This window comes from Phyllostomus hastatus, unplaced genomic scaffold (genome assembly GCF_019186645.2).
Source record: "Phyllostomus hastatus isolate PE091 unplaced genomic scaffold, TTU_PhHast_1.1 phas_contig_495, whole genome shotgun sequence".
NCBI lineage: Eukaryota > Metazoa > Chordata > Mammalia > Chiroptera > Phyllostomidae > Phyllostomus > Phyllostomus hastatus.
Window position 1 is genome coordinate 3045694 of NW_025333895.1, and position 26742 is coordinate 3072435.

The 26742-nt window shown below is 53.8% G+C and overlaps 1 protein-coding gene across 2 annotated transcripts in view; it reads left to right on the forward strand.

Annotated features, from left to right (window-relative positions):
* MVB12B (multivesicular body subunit 12B) overlaps window positions 1-26742 on the forward strand; it is a 153410-nt gene that overhangs the window by 30278 nt on the left and 96390 nt on the right. For both annotated transcript variants that reach the window (XM_045846354.1, XM_045846355.1), the window contains exons 3-5: window positions 12525-12632; window positions 18007-18103; window positions 25156-25285. In XM_045846354.1, the coding sequence (XP_045702310.1) occupies window positions 12525-12632; window positions 18007-18103; window positions 25156-25285 (335 nt within the window). The remainder of the gene's footprint in view (window positions 1-12524; window positions 12633-18006; window positions 18104-25155; window positions 25286-26742) is intronic.

Here is a 26742-nt window from a genome sequence, read left to right on the forward strand (position 1 = left end):
TAGTATGTCCAATAAGTATTTTCCCACAGGTAAAGTAGCCAGAAAAACATGTGGAAGGAAATAATAGAGAGAGAATGAGAAATTAGAGGGAAGGGAAAAGGAGGGAGAGTTGTTCATTGAGAAGTGATTCTTTTTTTTTTTTTTAAGATTTTTTATTTATTTATTTCTAGAGAGGGAAGGGAGGGAGAAAGAGAGAGAGAGAGAGAAACATCAATGTGCAGTTGCTGGGGGACCTGGCCTGCAACCCAGGCATGTACCCTGACTGGGAATCGAACCTGCGACACTTTGGTTCACAGCCTGGGCTCAATCCACTGAGCTACGCCAGCCAGGAGAAGTGATTCTTTGTAAGAAGCATAACAGATCAACTTTTCGCCCAAGACGACAGCAAAAAGAAATATAAGCAGAATTTAGATTAGGGAAAGGAAAGTGGGAACATAAGGAGACTGGAAATTTGTAGGAGGATATGATGAATAGCTCCTGTGTGCAGCCTTATGTGGCTAAAACTGAAAACCTCGACGAGCTAGGTCATCGCTGCTGCTACTTAAGAAGAACTCCAATAACAAGCCTGTGTCACGGGAAGAAATCAGAGAAGTCATCAGAGAATTATTTCTGTACTAAAGCCCAAATTGTTTTAATGTCGTATTCTCTAAAATTGTGAAGGAACCGGTAATTCCCACATTCTGCAAACTGTCTTAAAGTTTTGAAAAAGATGGGAAGTTTCTCACTTTTTAGAGAGGAAACCTAATTTTTTAGAAATAAATTTTTCTTTTTCTTTTTTTTAGATTTTATTTATTTATTTTTAGAGAGGGAAGGGAGGGAGAAAGAGAGAGAAAGAGAGAAACATCAATGTGCAGTTGCTGGGGGACCTGGCCCGCAACCCAGGCATGTACCCTGACTGGGAATCGAACCTGTGACACTTTGGTTCGCAGCCTGCACTCAATCCACTGAGCTATGCCAGCCAGGGCAGAAATAGATTTTTCTTCTGTCAAACAACCTCATCGAATTCTGTTTTGTTCCTAATGCCGACTGTGTCCGCACCCCGCCCACGCCCAGTTTCCCGGCTGTTCCAGGACCCTTTTGATCATGGTTTAGGCCGACTGGTGTGCGAGGTTGACGCGACAGGGACTTGTGTGATTGCAGGTTCCCCTGTGTGTGTGGAGAGGGCCGGGTGAGCGGGCGGGACCTTAAGAAGGGATTGATCTGTTGGCTAGGCAAATACACTCCCCCTTGCTACAGCCAGTGGAGCTGTCTCCAGTGCGTCTCCGCAAGTTCATTCCAGCCTCGAAGCTGTCTGAGAGATCAGATTACTCACCTTGTTTTCAGACTCAAAGGCAAATTCGTTGCTGTATTTACTACGGGATGTTCTGCAACGAGCACTCAGGAGTTGTTTATGAAACGGATGGACTTCCCTGGAACCCAAGACTTACTTACATTTGCCTGTGCCTACCTTGTAGCCCTCGTCCCATCCCCTTGAACTCTGTGTAGTTCCTCAGATGTGCTCTTCCCATTCCTGCCTCTGCGCCTCTCCCCGAGGAATGATGTTCTAGCTCTTCGCCTTTTGATGGTGTGTTCACTTCCCTCTCTTGCAGCTCTTACCACTCGTCACCTGCAGTTGTCAGCCTGTGCGTGTCCCTGTCTGCATCGCAGGCCCCCTGGAGGCAGAGGGATGGTGCCTTGCCCCGAGCCGTACCCCACGTCCCCAGCCCCGTGCCTGGGTGCACACGCACCCCACCGGGCCGGCAAAGAGCGTTTATCGGATTGAATTAGCGGGCTCCTTTCCGTTTTGCCTTTCTGTGTCTGGGATGTTGGATGCTAACACCCAGCTAAGTTATGTTTGTGTTAAACATGAATTGAAATGCAATTATAGCTGGCAGTGTGGTTTGAGAGCTGAGTAATAGAGTAAATAGGAAGGGTGACTTAGCCACAAGTGCCAGTTCATCTCCTTTGCTTTCTTGCTCCTGTCATTGAGCGTGACTCATGAGCTCACGAGTTCAGCTTGTCTCCTCTTAAATCCCATCACTTTAACTCTTCCTGTCCGCCCTGTCTCGCTGGGTCTCTTTCAGGGCCCCTTTGTTAAAGCCAGCCGGGAGCCCAGAGCCTGGCCTTGGGGTCTGAGGAGCTTGGCTCCGCTGCAGCAGGAGCCTGTGCCACCACCCCCAGCAGGCAGGCGGCCTTTTCCGAGAGCCGGGGCAGAGGCGGAGCCGGCAGTGTGGGTGGGGGGCCCGGGCCAGTGCACAGGTGGAGTCCTTCCTCAAAGCTGGGGAAGCCAGGGAGGGTCCCCGGATGTTCTGCTCTTGCCAGGGTCGTGAGTTTTTACTGTTTTCTTAACCATGTCCTGAGGGGAAGTTGGTCTCCTCCAGCTTGGGTCCCAGCCACACGGGAGGGGAGCTGCCACCCCCCACCCCCATAGATGACCTGTGCTCAGGCCTCGGTTCTTCACCAGCCCGCGTTTCCACCTGCCTGGCAGACAAGCCCACAGAGCACAGCTGTCTGACGCTCAGCCTGAGTGTTCTGGAACTCAGCTGTCTTCTGTTTCCTTCTCATCCCCCCCCACCCAGACCCCCAACCCGCAACTGCCCCTGAACCATTCCTGCTGGGCCAGAATCACCCTGGGGCTCCTCCGCTCATTCCGCAACCCCACCCCCACCCCACCCCCCTTGCCCCCCCCCCAGCAGGCAGTTTCATGATTCCACCACTGCTTCATGTTTGTGTCATCCCTTCCTGTCTCTCCTCCTACCCCAGCTCGGTCCTCACCATCCTTGCCCGGCACAGCCTCTTCCAAGAGGCCCTGGTCCTCGCCTCTCAGCTTCTGGGGTCTGCTTTAGCATCGCTCGGAACTCCTCCTCCTGCTGCCAGTCCTGCAGCAATGCTCCCTTTCTACAAGGGCAGCCCCACTGCCCGCACCTGCCCCCCTCCACCCACCTCTGCCCCGGCTCTTCTCTCCTGCTGCCGCGCTGGCCGCAGTCCGGTCAGCCCGCTCTTCCCACAAGTGCTGCTCTGATCTGGCCGGTCCGGGCGCAGCTGCCCCCTTCCTCTGCTCACGGCCTTGAGTCTCCTCTCCCGGCCGCCCCCCCCCCCCAGCCCCTTCCCGTACCCAACATGCTTTGTTATTCCTCTCCTTCGTTCCTCATTCCTTGTAGTGCTCCCCCCATCCTGCCCTGCACTTCCAGTCACACTGGGTATCCGCGCTGCCTCCCTCTGTCCCCGTGCCAGCTGCTCTGTACCCAGTATTCACTTCCCACCATGACCCTGCGGAATTACCACTTACAGTCTCATTCTACAAATAAGAAAGCGAAGCCTCGGGGAGCTGGAGCGCGCTTCTCGAGGCCACACCACAGGTGTGGATGAGCTGAGGTCAAACCTAGGAGTGCAGCCTGGGCCCCGCACCCTCCGTGCGACTCGCCGTGCCTGCCGGCCGCCCTCTGAGGGAGGGGCCGCGCCACTCAAACTCCTGCGTGCCGAAGGGCATGGTGCCAGTGCCTCCCGCACTGGGAGTGCTTAGTAAATATTTGCTGGAGGAAAATAAGGACCTGTGGCTTGAAGAGGTGAACTGCACCCTAGTGATGACAGCCCGTGCAGGGAGAGGGCAGCCCGTGCAGGGAGAGGGCGGCCCGTGCAGGGAGAGGGCGGCCCGTGCAGGGAGAGGTCTCTGTGTACAGCCACGTCCTGCCCACCGGGTGTGGGAGGGAGGCCCTGCTTTCGATGGAACGCCAACACCAATATTTACCATCTATCAAGCGATTACCGTGGGCCAGGTGCTGCTAGGCAACGCACTTTATTTGCATCGTCTCTTTTCATAATTGCTGCAACTGTAGGAGACAGAACCTATCGTCTGCAGGTACAGAGGCTGAGGCTGAGGCTCAGAGAGGTGGAGGAGCTCAGCCAAGGTCCACAGCTACTGACTGGCGAAGCCAGGATTTGAATTCACATCTTTCTGATAGCAAAGCCCATGTTTGTTTGTTTGTTTAAGATTTTATGTATTTATTTTTAGAGAGAGGGGAAGGAAAAGAGAAAGAGGGAGAGAAACATCAGTGTGTGGTTGCCTCTCACACACCCCGCACTGGGGACCTGGCCTGCATCCCAGGCATGTGCCCTGACTGGGAATCGAACTGGCAACCCTTTGGTTTGCAGGCCAGCCCAGCACTCAACGACTGAGCCACACCAGCCAGGAAAAGCCCATGTTTTAATGTGCTGCGTTCCCTCCTTCCCTGGCCCAGAAGAGTAGGTATTGGGTGCTGGGAGGCACAGATTGTTATCAGAGACCAGCCGGAGAAGGACTCAGGAACTCGGGGCGTGGGCAGCAGACAGAGGGAGGACTGCGGGAGCCAGCCTCGCGCACCAGCCTCTTTCCCTGCTGTGCTCGCAGACGCATCCCCCACAACGGAACTTTCTCTCACTCCCAGGATCCATGGGGGAGAGGGTCAGTGAGCCCTGCCTTGTAAACTTTAATTTAAAATATCTTCATGACATTTTTAAATTGTAAAAGCTCATTTTCAAATCATATAGAATTATATAAACTAAACAGTGAAAAATTACCGTTCCTCTTCTCTGATCTTACACAGTTTGGAGCTATCCTTCTAGACTTGTTTTTTTTTTGTTTTGTTTTTGTTTTGCAAAAAATTGTATTTACTTTTGATTAAGTAAGGAATACAAAAATCTTCTTATTTTAACAAATAATACAACCAAAGCTCAAGTTCCTTTTGACCATGCCCCTAATTTCTAGTAGCCACTGTCATTGGTTTGCTCTTTTGCCTTCTTTCCCCCTTGCATTTGCATATGTAAATGACATAGAAGCAAATGATAACTGGTGCTTTTAGTATCCGTTAGACCAGGCAGTAGCTCTTGCTCATTCTTACTGGAGGATGCACATGGTCCTTAGACCTTTGTAGGCGAGTATGTCCGGCCCAGCCGTGGGTGGGGCTGTGCGGCCGGCCGGAGGCGCCAGGCAAGCCCTGGGCTGCCACCCCAGCCCAGTATGGTTCCGCTTTTCCCTAAGCTTGGTGCACCCTTTGTGTCTGGGCCAGATTTAGCACATACAAATACAGGATGCCTGCTTACATCCGGAAAGTTTCAAATTCCTTCAGTTTGAAAAATCACGCATTGTTTATCTGAAACTCTGGTGTGACTGGGAGGTCCTGTTTTCTCTGGCAGCGTTCCTCCAGAGACACGTGTGCGGGTGTTCGAAAGCCCCACTCCTTTTTTTCCCTAGGTCTCCACTATCTGATATTTTTAGATTAAATCTTGTCTTACGGAAGAGTGGCATGCTTTCGTCCACATTAGACGAGGCTTGGTGCGAGAAGCCGGAGGGAAGGAAGGCCCTGGGAGGTCAGAGCGTGCTTCCGGCCGGCGGCGTCGGGAGGCCGTGCAGGGTCAGGGTTCCTTCCCCAGGTCCTGAGTGACGAGAAGCTTCCACGTGATGGGGCCTGCGAGGCAACAGGAGCAAAGTCTGGGAGGCAGGAAATCTCCCGGCAGGTACAGGAAAGATAAGCTTGAAGAGTGGTGAGGGCGAGAGCCAGCCCGGGGGGGGGGGGTGCGTAGGGAGGGGTGCAGTGTCCCGCCGGTCCGTGTCCCTGCGCTCTGTGATGGGGCCGAGGGAGCAGCCCGGGCCTGGGGGACAGGCAGCAGTCTCAGGGACAGAGACACCCATGCTTTTTTTTTTTTTTTTTGGCTAAAAAATATTAGAGATTTTCAGCTGAAGCTCGGTGGCCGACTTGAGCTCTCCATTCAGGATGCGAAATGATGGGGTGCAAATGAAATCAGAACAAAAAGAAAGCAGCCCAGAGTTCCTCGACTTGGCACCACATGAGTCGAATGGCTGTTTTCACTCTATCGTGTTTAGAAAGCACTTCGGGCATACCTCCTGGTAGGGACCTAGAGGCCGGCCACTTCGGCTCCCTGCCTCCCTGCTGTGTCCGCCGCACCGCGGTGATGGAGAGTTTCAGCGGCTGCACAGTCGGCCACTGTCTGACCCGGGCCGAGTATCTGCCCCCACAGCGCATGATCCGACACATCCGGGGCCCTTTGAACTTCATTCTCATTCATGGTGTCAGCCAGATATTTCCTTCGGAATGTCTGCAGAGTTTCCTGGCCCCTTTGATCGCTCTCCGTCTGCCAAGTACATCTTTGAACTGTGGGCGGGCTCTCCTAAAACACCGGGGTGCGAACAGGTTGAGGAATCTGGTGGTTTGCGGCGGTATCTTTCCAGAGCTTCCCTTTGGGCAGAGCCCCTGCGTCCGGCGTTGGGGAGCCTCCGGCAGTTCGAAGGGTTAACTGCACGGCGCCTGCCCCGGCGGCTCGGTTGGACAGCTGATTTACAAAGTGTTTCTCAGGCAGATCCTTATTTCTCACCCCATCAAGTGGAGGCTTTTAAATGGTTGTTTTCCTTATTATGAAAGTTATATAGACTCAGAAGGTACAAACTCCCAGTTATAAAATAATTAGGTCAAGGGCATGTAATGTACAGCATCGTCTGCGACCTGTTATTTCCTTTGTGTGTGACCTGTTATTTCTCTCTAGACGCGTTAGTAGCGTTTTTTTAAACCCCCAGGTTGGTGGGATTCTCTGTTGATTTGCTTCAGGGTAGGACTTTTTGGTTTAAGGGGGTAACATTCAGGACCCCTTTAATATGGAGGATCGATTCTCCTCCATATTTTTATTGCTATTTCTGGAGAGGCGGCTGGTTGGATGCTGCATTGATCCTATAGTTTATCTCATCTTTGTATTTTACTTTCTGGAAGAATTCCTCCTTTTTCTCTTCCAGTATTTTATTTTTGAATTTTTAAATTTTACCTATAACTTTTTTGATTTCTAGGCTCTTTATAGTCTTAAACTGTCCCTCTTAAGAACATTTCCACGACGTTCCGCTCTGGTTTTGTGGCTGCCATATGCTGCCTCATCCCTCGGAGGATGTTAATTATAGAGTCCGCTGTTTGTTCTGTGGCTTTCATTGTTTCCCCGCGTCACCTGTGCCACCTGACTTCCCCTCAGTGCCTGCTGGCTCCTCGTTGTCAGTTTATATTTAAGAGTGAGGCGCTACCTCCTGGGGTTGGAGCTCTGTGGGTGGGGGTGGGGTGGGGGAGGGTGGGGGGGACACGGGGGATGCTGCAGGAACGAGCTTCTGTGACAGGAGCCCCCCAGAGTCTGCGTGTGATGGTCTGCTTGCTGGTACTCCTTAGTTTCTCCGGGGACGAGTCCATCATTATCCCGCGTGTAGGGGGTACAACGCCTGCTGAGGCGAGCCTGGTGGTGGCGGGGGGGCGGGGGGGGGGCACCACTCAGAGTGCGCTGTTAGCCCCCCTGTTTTCACTCTGAGGTCTTACTTCCTCCTCACCTCCTTCCCCACCTAGCAGGCTGTGTTTTGGAGTCCTGAGTCTTGCTGGATTCGTTTCTGCAGAAAATACATCTGAAATGAGGGTAGGGATCTGGGAGTTCAGTTACCGCTTTGCACACAGACCTGTTTCAGCCTAAACTCACACCGGCCACCCCCACGCCCTCCACCCTCATCCCCACTGGTGTCTGGTGGCTCTGGGCCCTAGAGCTCTGCGAGGGCCTGCCAGACCCTTAGGTGCCAACCCCTCCTCCGCTCTGCTCAGTGTGCATTCCTTCCACTTCCCACACCTGCAGGGGCGGGGTGGCATCTCCCCGGTGTTGCGCTCCTCTCTTGCTCCTCATTTTATCAGGTTCATACTTTCTCCACTTGGTTGTCACTTTACCAGACGAGACAGAGAAACCCACGTGTTCAACCTACTCCTCCTCAGAGGCAGCTCCTGTACCCAGGCAGGCGCTAGAACGAGAGAGGGGGAGGGTATGAGTGTGTGTGTGTGTGTGTGTGCATATGCGTGTAAGAGAGCGTGTGTGCATGTGAATATGCATGTGTGTGAGTGTGAGTGAATGCGCATGAGTGTGTGCAAGCGCCTGTGTCTCTGTGAGTGTGTCTGTGTGTGAGAAGCCCTGTAACAGACACTGTGGAGGCACTGCAGTCAGCGGCATCACTGGTCACACTCGAGTCATTTGGGGGACAAGGCAGGACACAGACAAGGTGACCGAGAAGATACGCGGCCTGATTGTTGGAACGTGTAAGTGCCGGAGAGTAAATCCCAGAAATTCCGCGTTTACAAACTCTTCCCTCTCTTGGGTAGCTGACACGGCCTGGGGCTTGTCACGCGTGGCTCCTGACTGAGTGGCGACCTCGTTCAGTCATTCGTTCAGCAAACTTGGATTGCACACAAACGTGTGCCAGGCTCTCGGCCCAGTGGGGAGGGTGCTTGGCGGTCAGAGCAGGCGCCGTCCTTGTGCACAGTAGGGTGGGTGAACGTTACCGCACAAGTCTGTCATGTGCAGTGGAGGACTGCTGTCCGGGGGTGGGGGGGGGGAGGGACCCCCGAGGACCGGAGGTTAGCGCTGAGCCCCAGCTGATTGTGACGGTTCCGGACTTTCCGACTCCCGCTGTAGCATGGCATCGCTTTCGCTATGCGGTTCCGTGCTTGTCCTCATTGTTAGTCCGCACGTGGCAGCACAGGCTTTGTGGGTGCTCCCGGCGAGCACGGAGGCAGGCACTCTGCACGCTCGTGGGCTCCTCCGACCCCCCTGTGCTCGGGAGGAGCCCCCATCCCCACGAACACCCGTGCAGTTCCCGTCTCAGGAGCCAGGACCAGCTGCCAAGTTCATAGGGTCAGAGTTCAGACGTGAACTTACGCAGGGACGCCCCATGCCGATGCCTGCCTTCCCCGTGATTTATCTTGTAGGTCGTTTGCTCATCTACCTGGGAGTGGGGAGAATTTAGGTTAGGGAGCACCTTACGTGACTGGATTGGAAAGAAGTTTCTCTGGTATGTTGGATCGCCGCAGGGAAGGCGAGGCTGGGAATGTCCAGCCCCCTGACACCGAGGCCTCTTTGCTGGAGCTGCTGCTGAGACAGGCCTGGGCCTTCTCACCGCGGCTCCTGCTCGTGGAGCCGTGGCCCCTGCACGGGTCCAGCTCCCATGGCCCAGGATTCCGGTGTCTCTGCATTCTGCCCAGGACCCCCCCCACCCCCTCCCCCACACATATTCTCCCTCCCTCCCTCCTCCTCTCCTCCCCCTTCCTTGCTTCCCCTTGACTGGGGGCGGAGGGCATCACGCATTTTTACCTCACTGCACACGAGTGGCGGGCTCAGGGCGAGGCTGGGCCTCGGTCCGGTTGTCCGTGTACAGTGCCCCTCAGCTCAGGCCGGAGACGGTGGCTCCCAGGAGGGAGGAGGGGGCTGCTGCCTGCACCAGGCCCTCACGCGCCTCTCTATCACGCTGAGGTGTCCTCTCACGCAGAAAAAGAACTCCAGCAGGGGTGCGCGGCGGGAATCGTCCTTTTCAAACCCCGGGAACAATCGCCTTGACACAGGGCGCACACCCCGCTCCGTGGACTCTCCACATGTGCGGGGGGCCCACGGGCCTCCCTCCCTTTCCGGTGGGAGGCTGGACACAGACTTCTTCCCCCCGAGGCCCCAGCCTGCGGTCGCACACACTTCGAGTGTTCTGCAGGCTTACTTTTAAAAATATTTTTTAAATAACGCATTTATTATAGAGAAGCCAAGTAGGTGTCCTTACTTCTTTGTTCCTGCACATTTTTTATTTTCCCATTTCTGTGGTTCTGAAATTGGGATGCCCCTTAAAAGAGATTTGTATGCTTCAATATGATACTATTTCTTTTTTTTCCTTAAAGGGGTGTTTATTAAATACAGGGGTGATTCCCAAATGACTACACCCCAGAACCTAGGAAAGACAGTGAAAGTAGAGTTTGGGAAACAAACAAAAAAAATTTTCTAATACCTGGGACCCGAGGGAGAAGACAAAACACAGGGATCCTTGGAGGTGGGGAGCTGGGCCCACCGCCTAAAATGCTGTGTTTTCCAAGGAACTGTGTGTGCAACCATCACGGGGAAAATGCTGATGCGGCCTCACCCTGTACCCCCACGTCGCTGTCTGCGGGGATGATGTACTTGGGGCGACTGGTGCCTCAGTTTATCCCCATGCCACTCCTACTGTTACAGAATGCACAGGGCCGGGGGTGGGGGGGGTACGATATACTATTACCGAAAGGACCCCCACTAGGTTTGCTTGTCTGCGGCCATAGGAAAGACGTCTCTCAATGCCAGAGATTTGTGAAAAGGAAAGGAAATGTTTATTTAAAGCTATACAGACTTAAAGTAGTGACCTAGTGTCTTCATTAAAATATCAAAGTCCTTTTGGATGCCCACAGGCGCCCACAGTGCTTCCTTCTCCCTCTGCCCTAACCCGGGGCACCGTATCTCAGGAAGAGCAGCAAACGTCCGTGATTCCGGTGCTGGCACCATCAGCTGTGTTGCCGTCCAGGCAGGAATCTCTAATTAATCCAGAGCCATGGGGCACCTTCTCATGGCCTACTGGCAAGATTCATTTTCTTCCAGGCAAAGTCTTTCCTGCTTCCTAAGCCACGTGGCCAAGGAGCGCACCCCAAAGCCATGGGGTCCTCACTCTTGCCAAAGCTTCATGGTTCTCTTTTCACCAAAGCTGCGGGGGTCTGCACTCTGGCAAAACCACGTGGTTCTTCCCTCAATGGCTGCCGTGTCCGGGTTTTTAATCCCTGAGCCAGTCTTCCTCTGTGCCCCGGTTTCCAACTCCTCCTACAGTCAGTTACACCTGCCAGCACTCCTGTATTATTCCAGGTTTCCTGGGCTGTCATCGTGAGTCTGGGCAGGCATGGCCGCATGTCGTGGAGCCAGTCTTCTCCAAGCTCTCTCACGCAGGCGCTGTAACCCGGGGGACCTGCCCCCAAGTTACAATTTGGGTGGAAGTCCCTTTCATCCCCCTGGCTCAGAGCATGGCCACAGCTATTTAACATACCTGTGCAGCCAGCTAAAGGTTGTAGGTGTGCTCAATGGCCGTGCCATGGGTTAGCTGCAAAGCTGTGGCTGCACAAAACATGTCCCTGCTCCATGTGTCCCTTCCCCCAACCCACACCTGCCGGGGGAGGGGGTGAGGACATCTCATGTGTCTTCCTAATATTTCCTGGACACTCTGAGTTCTGGACCCCTCTCCAAATCCCTGTTGGGGCCCCCCCTTGGCTGCACCCTGTTCCACTGCTGCAGGTTTTGGGTGGGACGTATTTGTACTCTTAGCAGAAGGGCCTTTCTTCTCCCTTGGTGGCATTTGCTCGTTTACAACCGCTGGGTTTGGGAAAAGAAACGCTTTTTTCTTTGGCCTCGTGGCCTGTGGGCTGTTCTGAGGCAGCCTCGGAGAACGTGGCCGTGGGGGCTCCAGGAATGTCCTCGTGGAGCCCCTCCGCCCCCGTGCGCCCCCAGCCTGAGTACGTGACAGAGCCCGCTGTTGTGCCCCGTGGGCGTGCTCACGGGATGGGGCCGACTCGGGCAGTTTTGGGGCGTGAGGAACGGAGACGCCTCAGCAGTTTGCCAGCACAGCAGGGAGCTCGTCAGGTCGAGGCCTGCATCCCAGGTCCGCACCTCGCGGGGATAGGCAGGTGGGCTCCAGGCGCATCCCCAACGGGCCGCGGCACCCTGAACCTTCCCTGAGTGTCCCTCGGGGTGCCGGCCGGCTGGCTGTGATGCTGGAGGCTGAGGGACCCTCTGGTGGGATGCTGGGGGGCTGCCATGGGGCGGGGGGCTGCCGGTGCGAGGGCAGGCCCGGCCCCGACAGTCCACCCGGACCGTACCCTGGAAGAATCGGCGGGAGCACTGCCGCGTCCGGCCTTTTCTGTCCTCCTCTCGTCTCAGCGTGAACTCTCCCCCACGACCGGGGGCCTTCACGCCCGTCCCCTACCCCGCAGTCCAGTCCACGGGCCCTGTCGGCCCAAATCCAGGCCGGCCGCTGCCTCCTTGAACCTTTCTTCGAGGAAAAAAAGTCTACATCTGCCCACGAGAAAATCCTTCCTAGTGAGACTGTACACCAGGCACTGGACCGTCCTTATTTTTCTCTGACGATACAGTTTCTGACCTTGAGTACCCCTCGCAGAGCTTGTACCAGGAAGACCCGGCGAGGAAGGAATTTTCCTGACAGCTGCCCCCTGTCGCTAGTAGGCTCCCATTGGCAGAAGCACCTTGGCTGGCCCCGGGGTCCTGGCGCAGGGGGCCAGCCAGTGTCCCCACCGGCGTGCCCCTCTCAGTTGGTATTTCACACCCCACTGAACTTTTTCCTGCCTCCCCCCCGCCCCCAGCCCACCGTCCCCCGAGTACGTGGTAATGAGCAACTTAATGTGCTGACTTCTCCGATCCCTCCTCGGTCTGTACAACAAAAGTTGCTCTTCTCTCATTAGAACCATTTTTGTCAGGGTGTCTTTAATCAAGGGCTTCCCCGGGGACCGTATTTTTAGAAGTTGTATTTTTCACACGCTCCCTCTACCCCTCTTGGAACATCTCTTCCCCGGGCCCCGGCGAAACTGACTAATGAGATGCCAGGAGGGTTCGGGCTGGTGGTAATTGGTGCGGGTACGACGCCCGCCCGCGCCTTTGGTGCCATCCCACCTTACCCGCGGTCCTCCTCTGTCTCTCCGGTGTAGGTGGCGCAGACGGCAGATGGCGTGGATGCTGACCTCTGGAAAGACGGCTTATTTAAATCCAAGGTTACCAGATACCTGTGTTTCACAAGATCGTTTTCCAAAGAAAATGTAAGTCCAGTAGCGCCGTTCCTTTTGCTGAGTGAGCGCGCAAGCCGCTCACGTTCTGCCCGTCTGAAATGTCCTCGTGTTTTCTGTTGTGGTTTGTTTTCATCGCCGTGTTAATGTATCTGTGGTTTTAGCGAGCTGGGTAGGATCGGCAGCCAGCGCTGCGCCTCGTTGATGAGCAGCATCGTCGACCCTGCGCCCAGGCGCGCCGTGGATTCCGCCCGCGTGCGTCCTCGGGAGGAAGCCAGGAAATGTCTCCCGCAGCTCTTGTCTGCCCACCTTTCTTCCCAGTAGCACATCACAGGTGGGGTGTGGACGTGAGAACCTTCCAGTGAGGCTGGATTGAAAGCCGACCCCCCAAGGGGGGCACAGCTGGGAAGGTGCTACACAGCCACCCCTCTGCACGGACACAGCCCCGTTTCCAAAGCAACTCTCCCCCCCTGCGCCTCTCTGTGACAGAAGGCGTTTCATTGTTTCTGCAGGTGGGTGTGTCCACCTAATAATGTGGGTTTCTTTTTAGTGTGCTGTTTTTCGTACGCAGGCCCATCAAGTAGGACATTTTTGAAGATATCTACTAAAGCTTTTCCAATAGGGTTTTAACGGGCAGCTTGAAAAAAGGGGGAAATAGCTTTCCTGAATCCCTGCTTTGTGTTGGGCCTGCCCGAGTCGCCCTGCGGACGTACCCCTTCCGTCCAGGGACCCTCTCCTGAGCGCCAGCTCCTTCCTCACATCAGAGGGTCTGGGGGCTTCTCCAGGTCAGCGGCCTTTCCCAGCCCCAAATGGGGAGCAGATTTTCATTTTCAGGGGTGTCATTTCATTTGGGGCCTCAATGTTACTGTCTCTAATACAAAGTTTTTTGGAGCTATTTTCATTAATTTATTTTTTATAAATTCTCTTATAACAGTGATATATGTCCATGATTTAAAATTTTTTTAAAAACCAACAACTTTGACCATCTTCATTCAGAAGCCTGACAGGGAAAAGGAATGGTCTTTCTCAGCCCCCCCAACACACCCCCCTGCGGCCCCGTGGTCCTGTCCGGGGGTTCTCGCCCGTCCCTTCTGCGTTTTCTGGGTGCAGACAGTCGCACGATCCTCCGGCTCTCACTCTCTTCCCCCTGCCACTCCTGTGTTTATTGGTAAGTCTGTGGCGGGAAAGTTATTTCTAACACATTCAGGGCTGGGGGAGAAGTCCGTGCTTTAATTTCCCCCCTAATTACGACGCATGCTCGTTGGAAAGTGCAGTTTCTCAGGGAGTGGGGGGTGTCTGGGGGCGAACACTGGGAACCTCCTCCGTCCTCCAGACAGGCCGGACGGCGGCAGCTGCGCCTCTAATGAGTCTGAGCAGGTCCCTGGGGCTCGTCCTGCAGCCTGAGCCTGAGCAGCCCCCCGGGGCAGGTCCGGAGGTCGGGCTGCCTTCGCAGACGTGGGGCTCAGGAAGTCAGGGGCAGTGCCCCGTCACCCCAGCTGCCCTCCCGCACCCACGCGGTTCCAGTGCACTCCCCGCCCCTTCGTCTCTGGAGTTCACCTGAACGCTCTTTTGAGACTATTCATGCTTTTAGCTTTTGTGCCCTCTGTTCGTCTCCTCTGTGCAGGTCAGTGCGCTCACTGCCACTCGGGGCGAGGACGAGCTCCCGGGCTTTGACACCCGAGTTTGTGTGCTCGCTCGGCTCTGCTCAGCGGCTCCGAGGCTCAGTGGTTTCACAACGTCATTACTGACCTCTGCTCAGGCCTCACCCGTCCTGACTGAAGAGGCTTCGCTTCAGTTCAGAGCCCTGGCCTCCCAGGACAGCCACGATCTCTTCTATTTTTTTTTTTTGGTTGTTGTTTTAAGATTTTATTTATTTATTTTTAGAAAGAGGGAGAGGGAGGGAGAAAGAGAGGTGAGAGAAACATCAAATGTGTGGCTGCCTCCTGTGCGCCCCCAAATGGGGACCTGGCCCACAACCCAGGCATGTGCCCTGACTGGGAATCGAACCAGTGACTGTTTGGGTCGCAGGCCAGCACTCAATCCACTGAGCCGCATCAGCCAGGGCTCTCTGATCGTTTTTGATTTCTGTTTTTGTTGCATTTCCCCTGAAGGCCGTGGGTTGTTGGTACTCTAGGCCAGAAGAGTCCTCCATCCCTTGGTGTGGGGACACTGACAAGTCTAAAAAATGACAGAGGAGTCACCAGAGCTTGGTGATTCTGAGTGTCATAGGTAAACGTACTATAGAAAATGCATTCATTCGGTCCACATTTGTTGAACTTTAGAGAGCTGTCCGTCGCGTGCCCCCTTTGCCTGTCTTCCCCCACGAGGACCGGGGTGGAGGTGGGCTGTGATGAGGGCTGTCAGCTGGGGACCCGGGCGGCGGGAGAGACCTCCGCCTGCCTTTGGAAGTGGTATAGGAAGTAGGTGCGTTTTGAGCGGGTCCTGTCGTGAGATCCAAAGGGATCCATTTCAGGGGGGCAGCCGGGCCCACTTGCCGGGCCTGGAGCAGGCAGGAGCCAGGCATATTTTAATCCGCTGCCGCCAGTCTGTGCCCGCCTGCTGTCAAGGCCCAGGCTGGGTGGAGCGTGATTTTTTACAGCCGTGAAGCAGGGGTGTGGGGCCTCCAGACTGGACAGGTTCTTAATTAGGCGACTTGAGACTCCCAGCGTAGGAGTTTTGGGAGACTCCTTCGGAACCTAAATTTCTTTCTCCAAATAATGCTGTTAACACAGAAACCTGGCTGTGGAGTGACGCTGCTTCCCGGGGAAGGATCGAGATTAATTGCACTTTTCATGCCCTGTACTTTCTGCATTACCTGTAATAATAATGTACATAGATTAGGTAGGGAGGATATTAAACAGAAGGATTTATGAACATTTGAATATTAAGTTGGTTATCTGTGGCTACCTTAAATGCAAGGTTGTCAAAAATAATTACAGTATACTAGCAAATACTGGCTACCAGAGGCAATATAAATACCCTGAGTCAGTGCATATTGGGCTTTTGGCATGAATCATTTGCTCAACAAGGATTGGGAATACGTTCTTCATATTTATGAGGAGGAAATGAAAGGGAGCGCGGGGTGGGGGAGGGGAGAGGAACACGCGAAATTAATGGTGTCGCAGACCCAGTGTATTACGCCCGGCGCGGCGCAGCCCCCCGCGCGGAGGGGCCCCGCTCAGGCTGCAGGAAGCTCTGGCAGGGCAGCCTCCCATTTCGTATGCATGGGAGGGTTTCCTGATGCTCTTTTAAAAAATGGCCACGCCGCCAGTGTTCTGGCTTTACGACCAGGGACCTTCGTAGAGTGTGGAGGGTGAGGTCGCGCTAAGTGGTTTGCAGTTGACTTCTGTAAAACCCGACTTGTCAAGCAGGAGACACTTGAGAAGGATAGTGATGAATGCCCTTCCATCCCCGGGGCAGGGAAACCTACCCCGCTGTTAATTTCTCAATGCAGAAAGCAGCGATGACATGGAGACGCAACTGCCGTGAAAAAAAGAAAAATTGTGATAGATTAGATGAGGCGACTCTGGAAGCGGCTGACGTCTGCGAGTGAGGTTCACGGTTCAAACCCCGCCCACAGGGTCCGAGCGATCCTGCGTCCCCGAGGCTCCACCTTCCGCTCGCTGCGTGGCACCGCCCCACGTTTCCCGGGGCCCAGCCCCCTGAGGTGGACCCACAGGGAGTAGATGGCAAGCAGGGAGAGAAACGGTTTCGTGACAGCAGGGCCACCAAAGCACCAGCCATAGCTTGCACTCGGCACGTCAACCTTTAGTTACATTTGGAAGAATTCATTTCATTTGTGTGCTTTTGTATTATGTGGTTATTCATTTATGATGTATTTATTAAATACACTTTTAATGTTTTTACTCACATAGTTTAGATTTGTCATTGCAGCCAATCCAATCTGATTTCCGATTGTGAGCTGTCCACCCAGTTGAAAATGTACCAGAAAACATTAATTTATGCAGCAAACAATGACCGAGCACCAGCTGTGTGCCGAGAACTGTGCTAGGCTTGGATTTACAGTCGGGACAGGTAGTTTTGGTCCCCATGGTTTTTTTTTTTTTTTAGTTTAATCTTTATTGTATTTTTTTTCCATTACCACGTAGTCCCCTAAAGTCCTCATGGTCCTTAAACTCTAGTGGGGAGACAGATGTTAAATAACCTCACAAATGTGCCATCATAAATTGGTACGCAGGAAAATGGACAGTGCCAAGAGAGAACAGAACGGAGAGTTTAGATGGTAAGAACTCCCTGGTTGGCCTTCAGAGGGAGTGTTAGTTGGCACTGGGCAGGGGCAGGGGGCTGGCCCGCTGTGTGCAGATGAGGAGACGAGAGCCCTTCTCCGAGCTGGACGGAAACAAGGCCTGAGGCGTTGCTGCAGAGGCCAGAGTGGTGGGCTGGCTGTCTGGACGCTCGTCTGGGCGCAGAACGAGGAAGCTAAGAGCGTGATCGTGCAGAGCTCCGGGGAATGCGGAGCTTCTGGGGAATGGGCGAGCAGAGGGCGTGGCTAGCATCCTAGCAGGAGAGGTTTGGGATCAGAAGCCATAAGTCTTTCCTTAACTGGATCTAACCGGAGAAGGGGGGAAGTAAGCTGCAAATTACTCCGAAGATTTTAATGAACTCTCTGGGGTGGCCCCACGTATTTAAGTTGTAGGATACAAATCTTTAGAGCTCGTTTGCAGCCTGAAATGAGGGCCGCAAGTGCCGGCGCGTTTGCAGAGAATTCTCGCTCGCCGTTACAGAAGGCGGCATGCCGTCTTCGGAAGATATTTTTGCCCTGGTTACGGAAACTGCGCGCTGTGGACCCCCTACACCACCACTAAAAAGGGACTTTAAGAGGCCCCGGTGCATGTCATTTTAGAAGATGTGCGATATGGAGGCAGCAGGGCCTTTCGCTCTGTATTTTATGATTCTTGGGATTTTATGGAATGCATCTAGCAACCAAGATGCGTGTCGATATGCAGACTGGCGATCATTCAGGAGTGTGGTTGCTTCTCTGGTTTGGATGCAGCTCTCTCCCCCTCGGCTGCCCCAGGAATTTGCTCTCTAAAACCCGCTGGGCCCGAGAACTGGGACATCGGGCTTGAGGGCGGGCCTGGTCCCGGGACATGCGCTCAGCTGCCCTTCACTGGGTCATGTCGCAAGTGTCTCCTGGCTTGCTCACCCACTGAGAGGCCATGTCTGAGTGAGTGACTTTGAAATTCTGCAGAGGAAGCCGCTGCCTGGGGGCCACCGCGTCCCTGTGTAACGGCTGGGGAGCATCAAGTGCCACCTCCTCTAATTCACCTGCTGTCATACAGCTGTACGAGTTGTTGTGTTAAGTATGCATCTTAAAGCCAAGATGGCAAACCCACCACAGGCGTGTTCAGATTAATAGTCTGTGTCTCTTTTTTTTCTCCCCAAGAGTCATTTAGGGAACGTGTTAGTGGACATGAAGCTCATTGACATCAAGGACACTCTGCCTGTGGGCTTCATCCCGATCCAGGAGACGGTGGACACACGTGAGTCACCCTTTAGTACCACTCATCTCACTGGGAGTTTCCTTCCTCCAGGTATATTTGTAGATGTTTTAAGGTGCATTTTTCTTTGGGAACATTTTAGGAGTCCTCACTGCATGCCCATGAATAAACCCCGCAGCGTTTGACACGTGTCTGACTTGGTTCTCCCAGGGGTTCGTCGTGTTCTGGTTAGCGCCAGGTCGGTGAGCAGAAGGTCCTTCTCTCCCAGGGCGGGGCTCCCTGCGGAGCCGGTCACTTGGGAGTGGACGGAGAAACTGGCGGTGGTCCGTCCTTAAGTGCATCCTGTGTGTTGCTGAAGCAAAGCTTGGCACAAGACCCAGAAGCAAAAGGGAGAAAATCGGAAGACGCCCAGGGAATACAAGGGCAATAGTGTCCCTGTTTTGGGCTCTTAGAGCTCACGAGAGAGGCCGGAACCAGAGAGACTGCAGTTAGAGTGCCAGGGTCCAACCTGGGCCCCCACCAGAGCCGGGCAGGCGAGAGGTGCTGATGGACCGGGACTTGGTCCGGGTCCTCTCGTGCATGTCGGTTACTACCTAGTGCTGGCCCGCCTCTGAGCATTTGAGCCTCCTCCTTTTGATGTAAAAGTGCGTGTTCTGTTTCTCCTTACTCTCACCAGCCAACTTTAGGACGCACACACAGGGAAGAGTAAATAAAACAAACCCAGAGTCTCCTTTCCTGGTGACACACGACTTCCTTTGAAGGTCTGTCTTATTCTGTGTCACACTTACTTGATTTTTCCACAGTTAGCCCCATTTTGGACCAACTATTTTTGCTGGTTTTCTTTTTGGGTGCTAGCATTTCATGTAGACCGCACTTTTCATCTCTGCATAGACCCCATGTAGCTCTGATTTTAGCGAAGCCAGTGGACTCCATTGCCTAGTCTATTTTCATTCTTTAAAATAATCTCCTTACTTTTGGATATTTTGCTTTTACTTGTTATTATATGTATTAGCTAATAATTGCAATAGCTCATATTTAGTATGTATTTACTGTATGCTAACCCTCATGATAAATGCTTTACATAACTGATACCATTGAATCTTCAGAAGACCCTCTACTTGGAAATGGATAGTATTAAACCCACATATGCAATATATGCAATGAATGAGGTGCAGTAACTACTTAGGGATTAAAGAATTTATCCAAGATCATGCACCTGGGGCAGGGAGTAACCAGAACACACACACACACACACACACACATGCCTGACACCAGCCCCACTTTTAACCTGTGTCACTGTGTAAAAGCATGTGTTTAAGCCCCTTTTACAGAAAGATTTTACATACTTCTGTATCAGGGGTTTTTGATAACAGCTTTATTGGATATAATTCACATACCATACAATTTACTCATTTGAAGTATGCAAATTAGAGGTTTTTAGCATATTCACAGAGTGTTGCAACCATGACCACGATCAATTTTAGAGCATTTCATCCCCCACCCACCCACAAAACCCATTCCCAGTAGCAATCACTCTTCACTTCTCTCCAGCCCCCTGCCGACCCTAGGCAGTCAGCCACCAGCCTGCTTTGTACGCGGCCTTGCCTATTCATGACATTTCACTAAGGAGCGGGATGCAATAGGCGCTCTTTCCCGCCTGGCTTCTTTTACTTGGCGTGAGTTGTCAAGGTTCATCCGTGTTACGGCGTGTGCCAGCACTCCATTCCTTTTTATTGCCGAATAACGCGCCATTTCTAGGAACGTGCTGCCCTCTGTGTATCCAGGTGGTGGACACTCGGGCTGTTTCTCCTTCCGGCTGCTCTGAACATTCGTGCACAAGGGTTTGTGAGGACCTGCGTTCGCACGGCTCCTCGGCACACACCTAGGCACGGAGCTGCTGGGTCGCCTTCTCTCTGTGTGACTTCCTGAGGGACGGCCAAGCTGTTTCTCGAAGGAGCAGCGCGGGAGGGTCCCCGTGTCGTCACGTCCCTCAGCAGCACACGTCGTCACGGTGCTTTGTGGCCCCCCTGTCCTCTCAGTGGGTGTGAGCGGCCCCTCGCTGTGGTTTTGATTTGGGTTTCTTGTTTGCTAATGACGCCGAACACCTTTTCCTGTGCTTGCTGGCCACGTGTGTGTCTTCTCTGGAGAAACGTCTCTTCTGATCCCTCGCCATTTTTAAGTGGCCGTCTTTGTGTTACTGGGTGACAAGACTGGTTTAATATACAGTGGCCCTTGAACATGGGTTTGCCCTGTGCGGGCCCAGCTATATGCAGGCTTTTTCCAATAAATGCTGAAACTGTGTTTTCTGTCCTTGATGATTTCCTTAGCATTTTCTTTTCTCTAGCTTACTTTATTGTAAGAATACACTATATAATACATGTAACAGACAGACTATGTGTTAATTGACAGTTTATGTTATTGGCACGGCTTCCATCAACAGTAGGCTAATAGTAGTTAAGTTTTGGGGGAGTCAAAAGTCTTACCTGGATTTTTGGCTGTGTGGGGGGTCAGTGCCCCTAACTTCTGCATTTTTCAGGGGTTAACTGTGTTTTAGATGTTAAGTACTTTATCAATGGTGTGATTGGAATATTTTCTCCCATTTAGGGGGTTTTCATTTCACTTTCTTGGTGTCCTTAGAAAAGTTTTTTTTTTTTTTTAATTTTGATGGAGTCCATTTATCTATTTTTCCCTTTTTTTGCTTGTGTTTTTTGGTGATACACTTACGAAACCACTACCTAATCCATGGTCACCAAGATTTATGTCTGTGCTTTCTTCTGAGAGATTGATAGCTTTAGCTCTTACATTTGCGTCTGTAATCCATTTTGACTTAATTGTTGTGAGTGGTGTGAGACAGGACCCCACCTTTATTCTTTTGCATGTGAATAGCCAGTTGAATCACCATCCCTCCCCCCACTGACTTGTCTCAGCACCCTTGTTGGACACCAGGTGACCGTAAATGTGAGCGTTTGTTTCTAGACTCTGGGTTCTCCTCCGTTGGTTGATCTGTTTGTCTGACTTATGCCGGTTGACTACTGTGGCTCTGTAGCAGGTTTTGAAACTAGTTTTCCAATTTTTCAAGATAATTTGGCCATTCTGGGTCCCTTGACTTTTCATATAAATTTTAGGACTTGTCGGTTTCTGCAAAGAGGCCGGCTGGGATTTCGATAGGAATGGTGTTGAATCAGTGAGTCAGCTCGGGGATGTGTAGGTTTTGAGTGACTTCCTTGTCGTAGGTTTCCCAGCACTTGAGGCCACTGGGCCCTGGGTCCTCCCCCGTGGTCTGCCGCCAGCCTTCCCCTGCAAATGTGGCCCTCATCTGCCAACACCTATGCTTGACCCAGATGAAGCCACCAACTTAACGCTCTCCGTGTCCTTTCTTTCCTGACTACGTATTTGCTTTGCTCTTTTCCCTGCCTGCAGTGCCCTTTCCCTCAACCCTGAATGTCCACACCCGTCTCTTTCAAGGGTGAGCCTGAGTTCTCCGACCTGCACCAGACAGTCCCTGGTGTGAAGCAGGCCAGCTAAGATTGAGGCGTGCCTGGTGGGCACTGCGGGCTTTGCAACGTGAAGATGACTAAGATACTGGCCCTTTCTCCAAGTCTAGTCTCCTTAGTCTAGTGGGTGGCCTGGACACAGGGAACAGCATTACAGCACAGTCATCGCACCTGGCATGGCACACATTTATGGCAGGGAGGGAGGGAAGGAAGCCTGTGCAGGTGACAGTGGTGGGAAGCCAAAGGGAGTGATCGATTCTGTGTCTGAAGTCCTGGCTTTACCTCCGTGAGGACAGAGTGCAGCTTGCGTTGTGGAGAACTTGGGCTCTGGAGTCAGACTCGCCTGATAGTGAGTCTGGCTCTGCACTTACAGCTGGACGGCTTCACCCTCCTGGGCCTCAGTTTCCTCATCTGTAAAGTGGGGAGAATATTGTCTACCTCATAATAATGTTTGCGGCTTGCATTTCAGCCATTTACATGTTTTCTTCATGTCTTTGCTACTTATCTCTTTCTTTGAGGGCAAGATCCGAGTTTAATTCCTCCTGGACCCACCCAAGGGGTGGGCTCCATAAAGATAAGCTTTATTATTCTGTTGCCAAATTAACTTCCAGAAATGCCAGTTCACAGTGCCACTGGTGGTGCTGGCTTGCACCTGTTTGACACAGATCTACCAGCGCAGGTTTTAAATTTTTTATTTACTTTGGCTCTCCTAATTTTATTTAATTTTCACTTCTCTATTTATTAGCAAGACTGGACGCTTCATAGCATTGGCTTGCTACTTCCAGAGGTACCACTGCTAATTCTTCAATGGCTGGTCTGCTGGAGAACTAAAATTGTAGACTTGTGTCAATTTCCCACTTCCCCCCTATGTTTTCTTTTTAGTTTTAAAATTCGCATGGGTATTCGTTTTTGACAACGAATCGACTTATAATATCTTTATATTGACACACTGTAGAGCCATAAGGGACTTCCCGTTCTGCATTTTCCTCTCGTGGAGCCGGCCAAGCAAGGGAGGCCGGAGTGGACGGCTGTCTGGGCCGTGGCCTCGCTGCTGTGGGTGCTCCTGTGCAGGGATTGGGGCGGGCAGCCTCTCCCCGTGCCCGGGGCACGTGGGCTGCCGGGCCGTGGGCTTTCAGAGGTCGTCCTGGCATCTCCAACAGGCGTCTTATGGCACGAGGAGGGCGGGTGTAGGGCAGCCTCTTCATTTCGCGTCACGCGGTCATTTCCCGGAGCCTCCACCCAGGGGACAGGTGAGCCCAAGCCGACCACAGAAACCTCTGGTCCGCTCTGTGCGGGCGGGGCGCCCGTAAGGCCCTGATTTTACAAAGTCAGCCAGAAAGATGAGGCTCCTGTAATTAATTTAAAATCCGGTTTGTCGCAATCCATGTAGCACTTAAAAACTGGAAGACTGTTTGCTTTAGGCGAGTGCCGTGTCCTCGCTCCGTGTTCACCAGCGTGACTGAGCACACTGCCGCGGACTCTGGGTAATGTGTTTACTTACCATTAGGCCTGGTTAAGCGTGTGCAATTAGCGGCTCCGTCTCTGGCCCCGAGTCTGCGGTGGAGAGAGGAGCAGAGCACAGAGCGGCCAGGCAACAGCCATTGAGAGACCTGCCTTTTTCTTGACTCCGGGGACAGGTCTGGCCTTCTCACCCCGTCAAAGGCCTGATCTTAGCAACTTAGTAACGGTTTTCCAGGGTGCAGGGCCTCGTGGAGTGGTTTCCCCCCAGGAAACTGCCCTGCCTCTTGGGGACCATGTGGGGGTCTGGATCTAGGACGTTGTCGCTCTAGCTCGTAGGTCTGATCTGGCCCTCAGTTTCGTCACCGGGGAACGGAACCCACCAAGTCTCCATGTTCCCACCTGGCTCTCGTAAAACAGCCCCCCAACAACAGGAGAGCAGCGCCACAGATTCTGGTCTCCCCTCGGGAAAGTCACGACCAGCGCGGGCCTGCCCGTTCCCCCTGAGTTCTGCCCCCTGGTTTGGGCGTGCTTATCTCCTGCCCTGGAGCTGGAAGGTCTTGGAGGTCAGCGCTAGACTCTGGTTTACGTGGCGTGCCCTTGCAACAGTGATGGCCACTCATGGCTGCCGGGCACTGGGCTAGCGATGGTGCCTGTCGCCCGCCCCCTTTCACCTGCCCTGTGTCCGTGCCTCTGTGCGGTGGGGTTCTGTTCGCTCCCTTCATGGATGACGGAACTGAGGCTCAGACGCACTAAGGCCCCAGTGCAGGGAAGTGGCCGAGCGGGGATGCCAACCTGCGCCCTCTGACTCTTACAGTGGCGGCTACAGGGGATTGGAACTCGTGTTCAGAAACCACGGAGGGGCGGACGGACCCCCAGTTGGTAGGCACTGCGGGCTGTGAGGGCGCCGACCCATCACTCTAACACTTGAGGAATAAAAGAATCACGTATTTACCTGTTTTTCCTATACAAAGCATATTTCGGGGAGACCAAGTAGTGAAGGAAAGTTGTTTGTTTAGATAGAAGAACTCCAGCTGGTAAATGCAGAGGGAAGGACGGATTTACCGAGTCACCCCTTTGACACCTGCACTGAAATGGTGGGCCTGGGCGACAGTCATCAGGGGAGGTAAACTCTGCTCGGAGATCCGTTGTGGGGACTTTAACGTGCAGGGGCAGCGGCCGACACCCCTGGAAGCCAGGGGGGCAGAGCTGGACGCCATGACTCATGATATGACGTCACAGGCCCACCCGTGAGGCGTTTTTGCCTAAAAATCCCTAACCTGAACCTCGTGGAGCCTCTGGCTGAAACCGCCCGTTTCCAGGAGGAGCAGGGAATGACGCCATTCCTCTGACTCACCAGTGCCCTGACGGCAAAGGGGGGGGCAGGGGAGAGGGTCTCACGGGGTCAAAGGGGCTTATGAGACCCAACAACCAATTCAGACGGACCGACGATGATTAAATGACATTTTTGAGATAAGGGAGGAAACTCGAATATAGACTACTTATTGGATGGTATTAAGGAAGCATTGTTGGTTTTGTTAGGAATAACGGCATGGTGGTCGCGTTAAAAAAATTGTCTGCCACGGCTGCGCACCAAGCCATCAATGGGTGACAAGACACACAGCGTTAGAGATTCCTTTTAAATTCTGCAGTTGGCCTAAAGGGGGGCGGGGCGGGGAGGGCGAAACCAGCCTGCCCGTTTCCGGCAGCGTCGAAATGACGTGATGGGAACCTGTGGATTCATGCGCTTGGGGGAGTGGTTCAGATTTTCTACAATGAAGAGTCAGAAGGAAAAGACTCCGTGTGGCAAAACGTGTTAACAATACTCAGGGCGTCCACGCGCGTGGATCTGGAGCAGGGAGCGGGTTGTGGTTGTGGCTTTTGGAAGCTGCGGACCGGTTCATTCCGGGCGGCTTCTCCTTGCAGAGGTGGGCGGCCCCTGGCAGCCCCCCGCTTCCCAGCGGCGACTGGGTGCAGCGACTGGGTGCGGCGGGCCGGCCATCGCCTGCGGAGGGCGGGAAGGGCGCACTCCGCCCCCTCTGCTGGGCACTCGCGCCGCCAGGCCTGGACGTGACGGGAGGCGCGGTGCTCCCTCCGAACAGAGACTCAATCGCTCTCCCCTCTCCTTGCCCTCTCCCTCAGAGGAAGCCGCTTTCAGAAAGAAGAGGCTGTGCATTAAGTTTATCCCGCGGGACTCCACGGAAGCCGCCGTCTGCGACATCCGGGTCACCGGCCGGGCCAAGCAGGCCCCTCCCCAGTACACGTTCATCGGGTGAGTCGCGGGGCCTCGGAGCTCATCCCCTCTCCCTGCCCAGCATGCTCGGGCCCCTCGCTGGCGCCGGCGGGGACAGGCGCTGAGGGTTCTCGGCCGCCCCTCCCGCATGTGCCGCAGCCAGTGCCAGTCGCCACACTGTCGACCCTTCCGCGTGTTTGTTCATGCCGCCTGCTGCAGCCAAGGGTCTCCCCGTCCCCTCCTCCCGTGTGTTTATCCTTGAGGCTCTGCGAGTCTTTCCAGATGCCCAGGGGCCCAGGCGTTCTCTCCTTTGCGACCGCTGGGCCTGAGCTCTCCGCACTGTTCATTCACCCCCCACGTTGGTTCCACGGGGCCAGAGACCCTGGACAGGTGGTGACTGAGGCAGACAGAGAGCCTGCTCTCACAGAGTCTGTGTTCGAACAGGAGGGAGCAGCAACAAATGGGATTAACAATCAGATCATTTTAGCGAGCGAGGAAAATGACACACAGAAACGGACAGGGGCTCCTTCCCTAGGGGTCGGGAAGGTGAGGTGTGGGCAGAGCCCTCAAGCTGGAGGAGAAACCCGCCCTGCGGAGAGTTGAGGGCAGGGCCTTGTGGGCAGAGGAGAGGGACAGGGTCCCGTGGGAATGGGTGCGGCACCTCTGGGGAGCAGCGTGGCTGGGTGGGCCAGCGGGCGGAGTCTGGGTGAGGGGAGCCGCTGGCAGAGCCCCGCAGGACGTGGGGGCGGTGTGGGTCTATTCCAGTGCAGTGGGTGCCGCTGGAGGGCTCTGAGTCGGGGAGACGGGGTGTTCGTACACGACCACGTGGTAATTCCTTCCGTGCAGAGTTTTGGTCTGATGTTCCTCCTCCCTGATGAGCAGAGGGCTGGGCCCCCCCGTGCGGTGTTCTCCCAGTAGCCTCAGCCCTGGGCACAGGCCTGACTCTGAAGCTGCATCATAGATACGCAGTGCGAGGAATCTCGGGGTTCCACTCTGGGCTCTTTTGAGTGTCAGAGACAGGAAACCCACCCGCGCTGGCTGAAGCAGAAGGAAGAATTTGTTGGCTGACGTCACAGCAGAGTCCGGGGGCAGGTTGGCTTCCTGTGGGGCTGGAAGGAAGTGCTGGGAGGATGTCACTGAGGGCTGGTTTCCCCCTCGCTCCTCCTTGCTCTGATTCTGGGGTGAGCGGACCCCATTCCTGGACACGTTCTCCCCAGTGGGGGAATGGTGGCCTGGTCCGTTTACCTACTTTTCCTCCAGGTTCAAGTCCCAAAGCAAAGAGCAAGTCTGTGTGCTCGATAATTCAAACAGGAGTTCTAGAATTCAGTCTCGTTGGTCTTGATTGACCTCACTGGGGTGCTGTGCACCCTGAACCCATCACTGCTGTCTGGAAAGTGCCCTTCTCTCTTCCAGGCCTGAGCTAATGGAACTCGGGGACCAGGAATGAGGGGACCGAGATACAGAGGGGAGGTAAAAAGTCCGAACGGGGGAGTGGA